This window comes from Lupinus angustifolius, chromosome LG06, assembly GCF_001865875.1.
Source record: "Lupinus angustifolius cultivar Tanjil chromosome LG06, LupAngTanjil_v1.0, whole genome shotgun sequence".
Lineage (NCBI taxonomy): Eukaryota > Viridiplantae > Streptophyta > Magnoliopsida > Fabales > Fabaceae > Lupinus > Lupinus angustifolius.
The window spans coordinates 28474582-28487625 of NC_032014.1; the positions used below are offsets into that span (position 1 = coordinate 28474582).

A 13044-nucleotide genomic window follows, 5' to 3' on the forward strand; every position below is an offset into this window, starting at 1 on the left:
AAGAAGAGATACAATGAAACTACTAAAATAAAAGAAAACACTAATTAAAGCAGAGTCAATAATAGAAGCTTTTTGATAATTTAGGTCTTACATACTTTTGAAATGATTTAAAATTGAAGTATTCCTCTAGCATGCCTATCTTGTATGGCAAACATATTTTGACAATTAATCGAATTAACTCGGCATTCGTTCAAAAATCGATTCGTTATTTAACTCGATAAACTTGGCTCATGAACCAAATGAGTTGAACTTGAGCTGGAAATTGAGCTCGTTAAATAAATGAGCCGAACTTGAGTTGGATATAGTTCGACTCATTTAGTTCATGAGCTGACTCGATATATATATATATATATATATAAAACTAATTTTTAAGTTTATTATGACTCATATATAAACAAGATAAATTTATATATATATATATATATATATAACTTTTTTGAAGTATTTTTTTCGAAATTTAATTAATTATTTGAGTTGTCCAAATGAATCATTCGAACCGAACAGTTCGCGAACTTTAACCGAGTCGAACTCGAGCTAAAATAATAACTCATATCGAACTCAAGTCGAGTTTCGAGACGAACCAATCCTTATCGAGTTGAACTGAGCTAACCATTAAACAATGCAATAAAAAGAACATCATCAAATAAAATGGTAAAAGTGAAGAAAATGTAACCAAATAAAAAGTAGAGATATAGAAAAGGAAAAAGAATTGAGTCAATACCAATAATAGTTGTGATTGAGTTCTATAAAAAGACATTTCTCAATAAATTATAATTATTAAGAAATAGTCCATAAAATAAAAGACATCGTCAACTAATAAATTGAACCAAATTGTTATGTTTGTTTTGGTTCAATTTCTATACTAAAAAATAATATAAATTGAACCACTCTTATTTCTGATTCAATTTTTGAATTACACTAAAAATTGATTTGAACCATATTGTTACCCTTTCAATCATAGTTAGGGCTAGCCATGGTCATAAAAAAGTCCACCGAATCAATGTAAAGTTTTTGTCTATTGTGGTGTTGAAAAAGTTGGCTCAATCATCTTAGAATTTAGCAAATTAATTTATATCCCAAATGTTCTCTTTGAATTAAAAAAGGAGTTATATATATATATCACATTAATAATGATTTTATTGATAATGTAAAAACTAAAAAGTGTAAAAAAAACAACTGAAATGATATTGGAGATATATTAAATTCTTAACAAAATACATTTCAGGGTATGATAAGCAACAAAAGGGGTGATTATGGACCACGTTGGGATAAATTAAGGTTTCTCCTTATCTGACTTTAAATATTGATCAAGTCATTTTTTGAACTTGGATATAGCCTTAGATATGAAATTAATCTTACCCTAAATATTGTTCGGATCGGGCTTTAAATATGGATCTAACCCTAAACCTAATTAAATACAATGCATACTCATTTTAGATAAAATCTTTTCAATATTATTTATTATTATGAATATATAATTTCACATATAAAATGATATATATATATATATATTATTAATCATGCGTATATAATTAAAAAAATTAGAGAAAAAATGATACTTTCAACAAAAAAAGTGTCATTATTCTGTACACAATTGAATAGAGAAACTACAAACATGATGAGTGAGTGACTATGAGACGGGTTGAACAACGTTATGTTTGGTTTATATCCGACCTTACATATTGATCGAGTATACTTTTTTAACCCAAACTCGATCCTAGATCTGACCCTATTTGGATTCGATCATGAACGTGACATACCAAGAAAGCGGGTAAAGCCTCATCCTACTTGCCCATAAGTAATAATATATGATAAAGTTTGCATTTGGATAGATGATAGTGTATCCGTTGAATACTATACTACCATATGAATATGTGGAACAAGATGTATGATAATGAGTTTTATATACTTTCATCTATCATATTATTATCCTGTAAATATATAATACAAAAGTTTAAAATCTATACACTTATAATATAAATTTGTTACATTATTAACACATCATTAATATTTATTAACAATCAATGATTAATCATTTACAGATAGTGTATACATATTAAATCAATAATAAAAATCTTCATCTTAATCTTTAGCTTTAAATTGTTTTATCATACTGTTAATGTTATCCTAACCTACCCTATAATAAAGATGTTAATCTCCCTCTGTTACACCTTTCTCTTATATCAATACGCTGCCGTTTCATTCTAGAGTTCTCCAATTTCGAAGATGCAGATTGAATCATGGATCATCATCAATCTCGGTTTCGTTTCATAAACACACATCAATTGCGATCATTACGACGTCGTTTTTATGCTATGAATCTTCAATTCTCCAACACCATGTTCTTCGTTGGATCCCGTTTCCGTTTATCGGAGTTTGATTCTTACTCCGTTGCTTCTGAAGCTTTTTCTGAAAAACAATTTTCTCTTTATCGAATTCTCTTCATTCACTTCCTCGTTACCCTTTAATTTAGGGTTTGCCACAAAGATAATCGTCAATTCTCTTTTTCTTCTTTCTTTGAATCACTATGAATTCGGATCCAAGTTCACGTTATGTTCGGGTATGGATTTTGTTATTATTAATATTTTTTATTTATTTAACCAATTCTTATTGGGTTTTTTGTTATTGATATATAATATTAATCAATCTTTGTTTTGTTTGGTTTTAAATGTTCAGTATGATGAGATGTTGGGGAAAGGAGCATTCAAGACTGTGTATGCCTCTTTCTTTATTAGGGTTCATGTTATTATTAGAAGATCATAATTTTATATTTTATATTTTTCATCTAGTTATTTTGTGTTTTCAAGTTGGGCCTACAAGTTATCTTTTCCAATTTTTTTGTTTGTTTCTAGTGTTTAAAATCATTTTTTAATGGTATTGATTCCGAAATTTAGAGGGTGTGGGTCAGCTCAATGGTACGGTTGTTTGCCGTGTGACAGATTATGGTTTCAAATCACGAGAAGGGTAAGACTGCATACATTTACCATCCATAGGTCCCACGAGGTGAGAGCCTCGTGCATTGCGCCGCCCTTTGTTGATTCAGAAAATTGATAAGAGAAATTGTGTAGATTTTTTTCATTGTGAACTTAATGACATTCAAATTGTGAAGTTTGGTGAATAATTGAGAGTTCTAGGAAAGATTCCCTAGTAGAGCCAAAATGATAAAATAAAAAATAAAGTTACACTACAAAATTGAAAACGAAAAATAACTTAAGGACTGATCCAGTTGTTTTGCTTATTTTGTTGATCTTTATGAAGTTATCATACGGTAATAAGGGACTGTGAATAGGCAATTGAGAGAGCCGATAACGTCATCCTCTTTACTAATAGTTGTTTTCTTTTGCTTTTATTACTTATTTAATTCGGGCTTTTTATTTCCTATTGTAGATATAGGGCATTTGATGAAGTAAACGGAATAGAGGTTGCCTGGAATCACATCAGTATTGAGGATGTTTTGCAGTCACCACAGCAGTTGGAAAGATTATATTCCGAGGTCCATATCCTCAAGTCATTGAAGCATGAAAATATTATTAAGCTTTATAATTCTTGGGTAGATGATAAGAACAAGACTATCAACATGATTACCGAGTTATTCACCTCTGGGAGTTTGAGGCAGTAAGTTTCACCAATGATATGAATTATTTCCCCTTTTACATGGTTATTGCTATCATATTCATTTTGATCTTGGTTTATGTAGGTACCGGAAGAAACATAAGAATGTTGATATGAAAGCCATCAAGAATTGGGCGAGGCAGATTCTTCGAGGCTTATGCTATCTGCATAGCCGCAGTCCTCCGATAATTCATAGGGATCTTAAATGTGATAATATTTTCGTTAATGGCAATGATGGCCATGTTAAGATTGGAGATCTTGGATTGGCAATTGTCATGCAGCAGCCTACTGCCCAGAGTGTTATTGGTAATTTGCTCAATTTTCTCTTATGGTTTTCACTGGATTGAACCTTAAGAATTGAATAATGACGCATTGTTTTTTATATGTTATTCTCACCTGGTGCAGGTACACCAGAGTTCATGGCCCCAGAGCTATATGATGAAGAATATAATGAACTTGTTGATATATATTCCTTTGGCATGTGTATGCTGGAAATGATCACCTGTGAGTACCCATACAGTGAATGCAAAAATCCGGCCCAAATATATAAGAAAGTTACCTCTGTAAGTCTTCAGCCAATGACTTCATTAATTATTTCACGGTGCTTTTCCGACTTATTATTTTGATAATCTGCGCCTAGTTTTTACTCAAACTGTTGTGCTTCCAGGGCATAAAGCCTGCTGCTCTTTCCAAAGTAAATGATCCGGAAATGAAGCGATTTATTGAGAAGTGTCTAGTTCCAGCTTCTATGAGATTGCCTGCTTCTGAACTATTGAAAGACCCATTCCTTGCAACTGAAAACACAAAGGAGATCAATCATGATATGCTACACCTGCCTGATCCCTTTGCCAAGATGGTGAATCCACCAATATCCGAGCCTTATCCCATGGAGATAGACTCGAACTTCAGGCATACTTCATCTAGCTCCTCTGTTAGAAGAATTGAAGAAGCTTCTCAAGTTTCAACTTTTGATCTAGTTAGGATGACTGAGAATAACGAATTTAGGTTAAGAGGAGATAAAGATGGTGAAAGTACAATTTCGCTTATGCTGCGAATTGCAGATACACATGGTGAGTATTTTCAGATATCTTTTCTTTTTTACTGTATGCTAATACACATGTTAATATATTTGTGTAGGCCGAGCAAGGAATATCCATTTTCCATTTTTTATTGAGTCTGATACTGCAATTTCAATTGCTGCGGAGATGGTGGAACATCTGGAACTCGCAAGTGAGGAGAACTCGAGCTAAAATAATAACTCATATCGAACTCAAGTCGAGTTTCGAGACGAACCAATCCTTATCGAGTTGAACTGAGCTAACCATTAAACAATGCAATAAAAAGAACATCATCAAATAAAATGGTAAAAGTGAAGAAAATGTAACCAAATAAAAAGTAGAGATATAGAAAAGGAAAAAGAATTGAGTCAATACCAATAATAGTTGTGATTGAGTTCTATAAAAAGACATTTCTCAATAAATTATAATTATTAAGAAATAGTCCATAAAATAAAAGACATCGTCAACTAATAAATTGAACCAAATTGTTATGTTTGTTTTGGTTCAATTTCTATACTAAAAAATAATATAAATTGAACCACTCTTATTTCTGATTCAATTTTTGAATTACACTAAAAATTGATTTGAACCATATTGTTACCCTTTCAATCATAGTTAGGGCTAGCCATGGTCATAAAAAAGTCCACCGAATCAATGTAAAGTTTTTGTCTATTGTGGTGTTGAAAAAGTTGGCTCAATCATCTTAGAATTTAGCAAATTAATTTATATCCCAAATGTTCTCTTTGAATTAAAAAAGGAGTTATATATATATATCACATTAATAATGATTTTATTGATAATGTAAAAACTAAAAAGTGTAAAAAAAACAACTGAAATGATATTGGAGATATATTAAATTCTTAACAAAATACATTTCAGGGTATGATAAGCAACAAAAGGGGTGATTATGGACCACGTTGGGATAAATTAAGGTTTCTCCTTATCTGACTTTAAATATTGATCAAGTCATTTTTTGAACTTGGATATAGCCTTAGATATGAAATTAATCTTACCCTAAATATTGTTCGGATCGGGCTTTAAATATGGATCTAACCCTAAACCTAATTAAATACAATGCATACTCATTTTAGATAAAATCTTTTCAATATTATTTATTATTATGAATATATAATTTCACATATAAAATGATATATATATATATATATTATTAATCATGCGTATATAATTAAAAAAATTAGAGAAAAAATGATACTTTCAACAAAAAAAGTGTCATTATTCTGTACACAATTGAATAGAGAAACTACAAACATGATGAGTGAGTGACTATGAGACGGGTTGAACAACGTTATGTTTGGTTTATATCCGACCTTACATATTGATCGAGTATACTTTTTTAACCCAAACTCGATCCTAGATCTGACCCTATTTGGATTCGATCATGAACGTGACATACCAAGAAAGCGGGTAAAGCCTCATCCTACTTGCCCATAAGTAATAATATATGATAAAGTTTGCATTTGGATAGATGATAGTGTATCCGTTGAATACTATACTACCATATGAATATGTGGAACAAGATGTATGATAATGAGTTTTATATACTTTCATCTATCATATTATTATCCTGTAAATATATAATACAAAAGTTTAAAATCTATACACTTATAATATAAATTTGTTACATTATTAACACATCATTAATATTTATTAACAATCAATGATTAATCATTTACAGATAGTGTATACATATTAAATCAATAATAAAAATCTTCATCTTAATCTTTAGCTTTAAATTGTTTTATCATACTGTTAATGTTATCCTAACCTACCCTATAATAAAGATGTTAATCTCCCTCTGTTACACCTTTCTCTTATATCAATACGCTGCCGTTTCATTCTAGAGTTCTCCAATTTCGAAGATGCAGATTGAATCATGGATCATCATCAATCTCGGTTTCGTTTCATAAACACACATCAATTGCGATCATTACGACGTCGTTTTTATGCTATGAATCTTCAATTCTCCAACACCATGTTCTTCGTTGGATCCCGTTTCCGTTTATCGGAGTTTGATTCTTACTCCGTTGCTTCTGAAGCTTTTTCTGAAAAACAATTTTCTCTTTATCGAATTCTCTTCATTCACTTCCTCGTTACCCTTTAATTTAGGGTTTGCCACAAAGATAATCGTCAATTCTCTTTTTCTTCTTTCTTTGAATCACTATGAATTCGGATCCAAGTTCACGTTATGTTCGGGTATGGATTTTGTTATTATTAATATTTTTTATTTATTTAACCAATTCTTATTGGGTTTTTTGTTATTGATATATAATATTAATCAATCTTTGTTTTGTTTGGTTTTAAATGTTCAGTATGATGAGATGTTGGGGAAAGGAGCATTCAAGACTGTGTATGCCTCTTTCTTTATTAGGGTTCATGTTATTATTAGAAGATCATAATTTTATATTTTATATTTTTCATCTAGTTATTTTGTGTTTTCAAGTTGGGCCTACAAGTTATCTTTTCCAATTTTTTTGTTTGTTTCTAGTGTTTAAAATCATTTTTTAATGGTATTGATTCCGAAATTTAGAGGGTGTGGGTCAGCTCAATGGTACGGTTGTTTGCCGTGTGACAGATTATGGTTTCAAATCACGAGAAGGGTAAGACTGCATACATTTACCATCCATAGGTCCCACGAGGTGAGAGCCTCGTGCATTGCGCCGCCCTTTGTTGATTCAGAAAATTGATAAGAGAAATTGTGTAGATTTTTTTCATTGTGAACTTAATGACATTCAAATTGTGAAGTTTGGTGAATAATTGAGAGTTCTAGGAAAGATTCCCTAGTAGAGCCAAAATGATAAAATAAAAAATAAAGTTACACTACAAAATTGAAAACGAAAAATAACTTAAGGACTGATCCAGTTGTTTTGCTTATTTTGTTGATCTTTATGAAGTTATCATACGGTAATAAGGGACTGTGAATAGGCAATTGAGAGAGCCGATAACGTCATCCTCTTTACTAATAGTTGTTTTCTTTTGCTTTTATTACTTATTTAATTCGGGCTTTTTATTTCCTATTGTAGATATAGGGCATTTGATGAAGTAAACGGAATAGAGGTTGCCTGGAATCACATCAGTATTGAGGATGTTTTGCAGTCACCACAGCAGTTGGAAAGATTATATTCCGAGGTCCATATCCTCAAGTCATTGAAGCATGAAAATATTATTAAGCTTTATAATTCTTGGGTAGATGATAAGAACAAGACTATCAACATGATTACCGAGTTATTCACCTCTGGGAGTTTGAGGCAGTAAGTTTCACCAATGATATGAATTATTTCCCCTTTTACATGGTTATTGCTATCATATTCATTTTGATCTTGGTTTATGTAGGTACCGGAAGAAACATAAGAATGTTGATATGAAAGCCATCAAGAATTGGGCGAGGCAGATTCTTCGAGGCTTATGCTATCTGCATAGCCGCAGTCCTCCGATAATTCATAGGGATCTTAAATGTGATAATATTTTCGTTAATGGCAATGATGGCCATGTTAAGATTGGAGATCTTGGATTGGCAATTGTCATGCAGCAGCCTACTGCCCAGAGTGTTATTGGTAATTTGCTCAATTTTCTCTTATGGTTTTCACTGGATTGAACCTTAAGAATTGAATAATGACGCATTGTTTTTTATATGTTATTCTCACCTGGTGCAGGTACACCAGAGTTCATGGCCCCAGAGCTATATGATGAAGAATATAATGAACTTGTTGATATATATTCCTTTGGCATGTGTATGCTGGAAATGATCACCTGTGAGTACCCATACAGTGAATGCAAAAATCCGGCCCAAATATATAAGAAAGTTACCTCTGTAAGTCTTCAGCCAATGACTTCATTAATTATTTCACGGTGCTTTTCCGACTTATTATTTTGATAATCTGCGCCTAGTTTTTACTCAAACTGTTGTGCTTCCAGGGCATAAAGCCTGCTGCTCTTTCCAAAGTAAATGATCCGGAAATGAAGCGATTTATTGAGAAGTGTCTAGTTCCAGCTTCTATGAGATTGCCTGCTTCTGAACTATTGAAAGACCCATTCCTTGCAACTGAAAACACAAAGGAGATCAATCATGATATGCTACACCTGCCTGATCCCTTTGCCAAGATGGTGAATCCACCAATATCCGAGCCTTATCCCATGGAGATAGACTCGAACTTCAGGCATACTTCATCTAGCTCCTCTGTTAGAAGAATTGAAGAAGCTTCTCAAGTTTCAACTTTTGATCTAGTTAGGATGACTGAGAATAACGAATTTAGGTTAAGAGGAGATAAAGATGGTGAAAGTACAATTTCGCTTATGCTGCGAATTGCAGATACACATGGTGAGTATTTTCAGATATCTTTTCTTTTTTACTGTATGCTAATACACATGTTAATATATTTGTGTAGGCCGAGCAAGGAATATCCATTTTCCATTTTTTATTGAGTCTGATACTGCAATTTCAATTGCTGCGGAGATGGTGGAACATCTGGAACTCGCAAGTGAGGACGTAGCTGTCATTGCTGAGCTGATACATGACATGATTGTGAACCTTGTGCCCAACTGGCAACCCTCATGTCGTGACCTTCAATTTCGAACTGGTCATTTATGCCGGTCTTCTGATGTTCAAAATGATGAAATAGGAAGTTGCCATTGGCCACCACATTCAAGTGATTTTGAAACAAAGGCAGCCGATGGAGATTTTGTTCTTTCAAAGCACGTTGATGGGGAAGATCAGGAGAAGCAAGAGTCTGTTTTGTCGGATATTTCAGCAGAGTATGGGGTTCCAGTTACCTCAGATTCTAAAGCTTTAGAGCATGGTTTTTCAATTCTTGATGAATGCTGCCAAGTATCTAATGGCTTTAATTGCAATTCAGATTTCATGTTTTGTCGTCAAGATGATGGATACAAGAATAGAACTAATCAATCAGAGAATCACTCAGCAAGCTCTTTGATGAATTCATGTTGCAGCGCATCCGAAATATTTGACACGTCAAGCATATGTTCGCTTACTCTAGCCGACAAAGATAATTCGAATGATGAACTGCAGTTGGAGCTTGATGCAATAGATGTACAGTATCAACAATGCCTTCATCAGCTTGATAAGATGAGGGAAGAAGCCATAGAAAATGCCAAAAGGAAATGGATAACAAGGAAGAAAATATCAGTCATATGATGCATTAGGATGGTTGTTTGTATTTTTTTTTATATGTTGTTACATCAATTAACATATGGTTGTATTTCATTGTTGGTGGTTCTGGTTTTTGAGAAATGAAATCGCCTGCAATTTGGGACATAACTTGCATTTCTCTTACTTTTTCAATGTTCAAAAGTGGTATGGTGTCTTCAGAACCAAGAATATATAACACATGAAAATCTGGATGACTTGGTTATTAAAGGTTATACTCTATAAATATGAGTGGGGGGACCCCACTTACTCAAAGAGTAAGTTTTTAAATTTACTTCACATCTTAGCCATCAATTTTTGGGAAATCTAATACTCTTAAAATTGATGGTTAAGATATGAAGTAAGTTGATCTCTCCCTATATATCGAACACATATCTCAATCAACAATTTAACACTAGGGATAATCAAGAAACCAGTAGTGAAAAGCATCCCGCAAAGTGTCACTTCATGTGTTAGTTGTTGTGAATGGTTTTAATAATTAAATGTTTTCTCACCAATCACATTCAATGTGACATATGAAATTTCATATTTGTGGGACATAAGATGTACTCACATCCAAAATGTCTAGAAAATCCCTGTATCTACGAATGATAATAATTAGGCACCAGGCCTTTAATATATAAAAAAATGTCTTACTCTATAAGGAAAAAGATTGATTTCAAAATCATGACTTGCAAGTCACAATACAACTAAAGGGTACTCTAATAAGAAGCAATGATGCAAAGCCATGCAACATTCTTACTCCTTATGATAGCTTTTAATGTGAGGATATCTTTCATCTTTTCACATGAACAAGTTTGCTATATTATTAGTACATAATAGTCATTGAATCACAGAACCTCTATATAATTAAAGTTACAAAAAGTGACTAGAAAGCAATAAGTAAATCACAGAACGTTTAAATAATTAAAATTAAAATATAAAAAGAACATAATATTTTGAGGTGCAGTGCACAAGGTGATTTTTTGAAGTACATCCAAGAAAGTATTTTAAGTTAGAGGGTTAACCAACAAATAATAATTGGGCTGCTTCATCATCAGAATCAACAATAACACTAATCACTCATAAGTAATTAAATTTGAAGGAAAAAAAAAATGTATTGACGAGTAATGTATGAGTTTTATATATTGTCACAGTATTATCTACCATTCGTATGTGTTCTTATGTATTGGGAGGAAATGGTCGGTAACTGATTCAGAATGGTCGGTGATGTATGTCCAGTAGTGTATGAAGGATCAGGAGATCTGGTCGAAAAGTCGTCTAGACCCGCCGGGGAGGTACCTTGAAAAGGTTCTCTGATGCTCAAGTCAATAGTGTATTCTAGAGAGATAAAAGGAATAAATAAGAGAGAAGCTGAAGTAATAAGTGTAGCAATAAATAAAGGAAATGAGAATTGATTATACTCCCGGTGTAATCTCAGATATTTATAGAGTTTAGGAAATGCTTAGATGACAACTGGTACGTATCCCAACAGCGCATTAAATGGTGGATCACATATATTAATGTTGTGTCGGGAGCATTTATGATGTCTGCTATAAGTGGGTCCATCTGAGGCGAGTGGTCAGAAAATGCAGGACCCTTCATATGGTATCTGGAATGTTCGGATGGTAGCCCAGGTATGATCGGGGTGGAATAGTTGCCCCCAGTCTATTAGGTCGGGCAAAACGTGCCGGGCTAATAGACTTGAGGATTGGATTGAAGATAGCTCGGGTATGAGGTAGAACAATATGTAATCATCATTGACACTTAAAAAAAAGAAATAAAATAAATGATGAATAATATATTAATTGTATATAAGTTTTTATACTAATAATGTCAAAATATTATACTCACTAGATTTAAGACAGTAGCCAACTGATTCTGACAGATTATTTAGAAAAATGAAGCATACTAGGATGTACTTCAAAATGTCTATACTCTCCCAACATGTACATGTCCTTGTCGGTGTGAGTTAATTATAAGTGTGTAATATTTATGTATTGATAATATAAGAATTTATACAAAGTTAATATATCATTTACTATTTTATTTATATTATTTTTATTTAAGAGTTAATAATAATTAAAAATGAATGATAAAAATGTACTGATTATATAAAAAACTCTTATAATCAGTACATACATATTTTTCTCTCATTACAAACAAAAACGGCCCATAAAAGAGGCTTCATCTAGTAAATTTGAAGATGGTAAAGGGACACAATCAAATCTACTTTTATAATGTATTTTATTATGTTATTCTACTTAACTTCTTTTTGGCTAAAACTTTGTTTTGTCATTTATCTTATTTTTAGGTTTTAATTTAGTTTTCTACTAAAATAAAAGAGTGAATTTAATTCACTATTCTAATTTTATTGTTCAATTTAGTCCTCAAACAAAACGAAACTACAATTTAGTCTTGCATCTTTCTAATTTCATTATTCTATGGTGACAATGTTTATTATATTTAATCAAAAAGACATCCATCCATTTTTTCCTGCATATTTCTACAGTGAAGAATGAATATATGGCTAATTTAGCATATTCTAGCTGAAATTTAATTAACACGGTTATGATTGAAAGGTAAAATTGATAAACATTATTACTTAGTAGTTATACGAGAATTTTATCTTATCATATTGTACTCTTATTAATAAATTATAATTTCATATCGCGTCAATGTTGTTAAAACTATTTCATATCGACATGTTCAACCGATAAACCGGTCCCAATACTGGTATGTACAATAGTTATACCAGTCATGTAATCATACAGGTCAAAACCACTAAAACCGGTTATACTAGCCGGTTTTCAATTATATCGACCAATTTTTATTTTAAATTAATTTTTTATTGATTTTTCAACATTAATGTTAATATATGATATATGTATATCTAATTTCGCTGGTATGTGATTTAATTAGTAAACTATCGGTTAAACCGTTATACCACTACACCAATACTCTAACCAGTTTAATGGCCGCTACTGTATTAATAACACTGAATCAAATCATATTTAACTTTTACTATCATATTCTTATTATCTCTGAAAATAAACCTATCATTTCATTGATAATAAATTAATATACATTCTATTTCTACAATTCTACTCTATATGTATACAAATTTTATTCATGTCATTATTAATCTATAATAATAAATTTATACTCCTTACAATAATGAAATTATTATCAAAATACTAATATTAATATATA

General features: G+C 31.7%; 2 protein-coding genes across 4 annotated transcripts; both read left to right on the forward strand.

The window, feature by feature from the left end:
- LOC109350676 (serine/threonine-protein kinase WNK8-like) lies at window positions 2142–9219 on the forward strand. The gene is made up of 7 exons (XM_019591929.1): window positions 2142–2560; window positions 2677–2714; window positions 3388–3615; window positions 3698–3918; window positions 4018–4175; window positions 4280–4827; window positions 9152–9219. Exons 1-6 carry the CDS (start codon window positions 2528–2530, stop codon window positions 4784–4786), a joined length of 1185 nt encoding a protein of 394 aa, XP_019447474.1. The 5' UTR covers window positions 2142–2527; the 3' UTR covers window positions 4787–4827; window positions 9152–9219.
- LOC109350673 (serine/threonine-protein kinase WNK8-like) lies at window positions 6450–9878 on the forward strand. Of its 3 annotated transcripts, none has more exons than XM_019591923.1 (7): window positions 6450–6889; window positions 7002–7038; window positions 7712–7939; window positions 8022–8242; window positions 8342–8499; window positions 8604–9006; window positions 9074–9878. In XM_019591923.1, the coding sequence occupies exons 1-7, from the start codon at window positions 6877–6879 to the stop codon at window positions 9838–9840; spliced, it is 1827 nt and encodes a 608-aa protein (XP_019447468.1). In that variant the 5' UTR covers window positions 6450–6876; the 3' UTR covers window positions 9841–9878. The 3 variants fall into 3 exon arrangements, with proteins under 3 accessions (XP_019447468.1, XP_019447467.1, XP_019447469.1); XM_019591922.1 differs by having other exon boundaries at window positions 6450–6884; window positions 7001–7038; XM_019591924.1 differs by lacking the exon at window positions 7002–7038 and having other exon boundaries at window positions 6450–6884.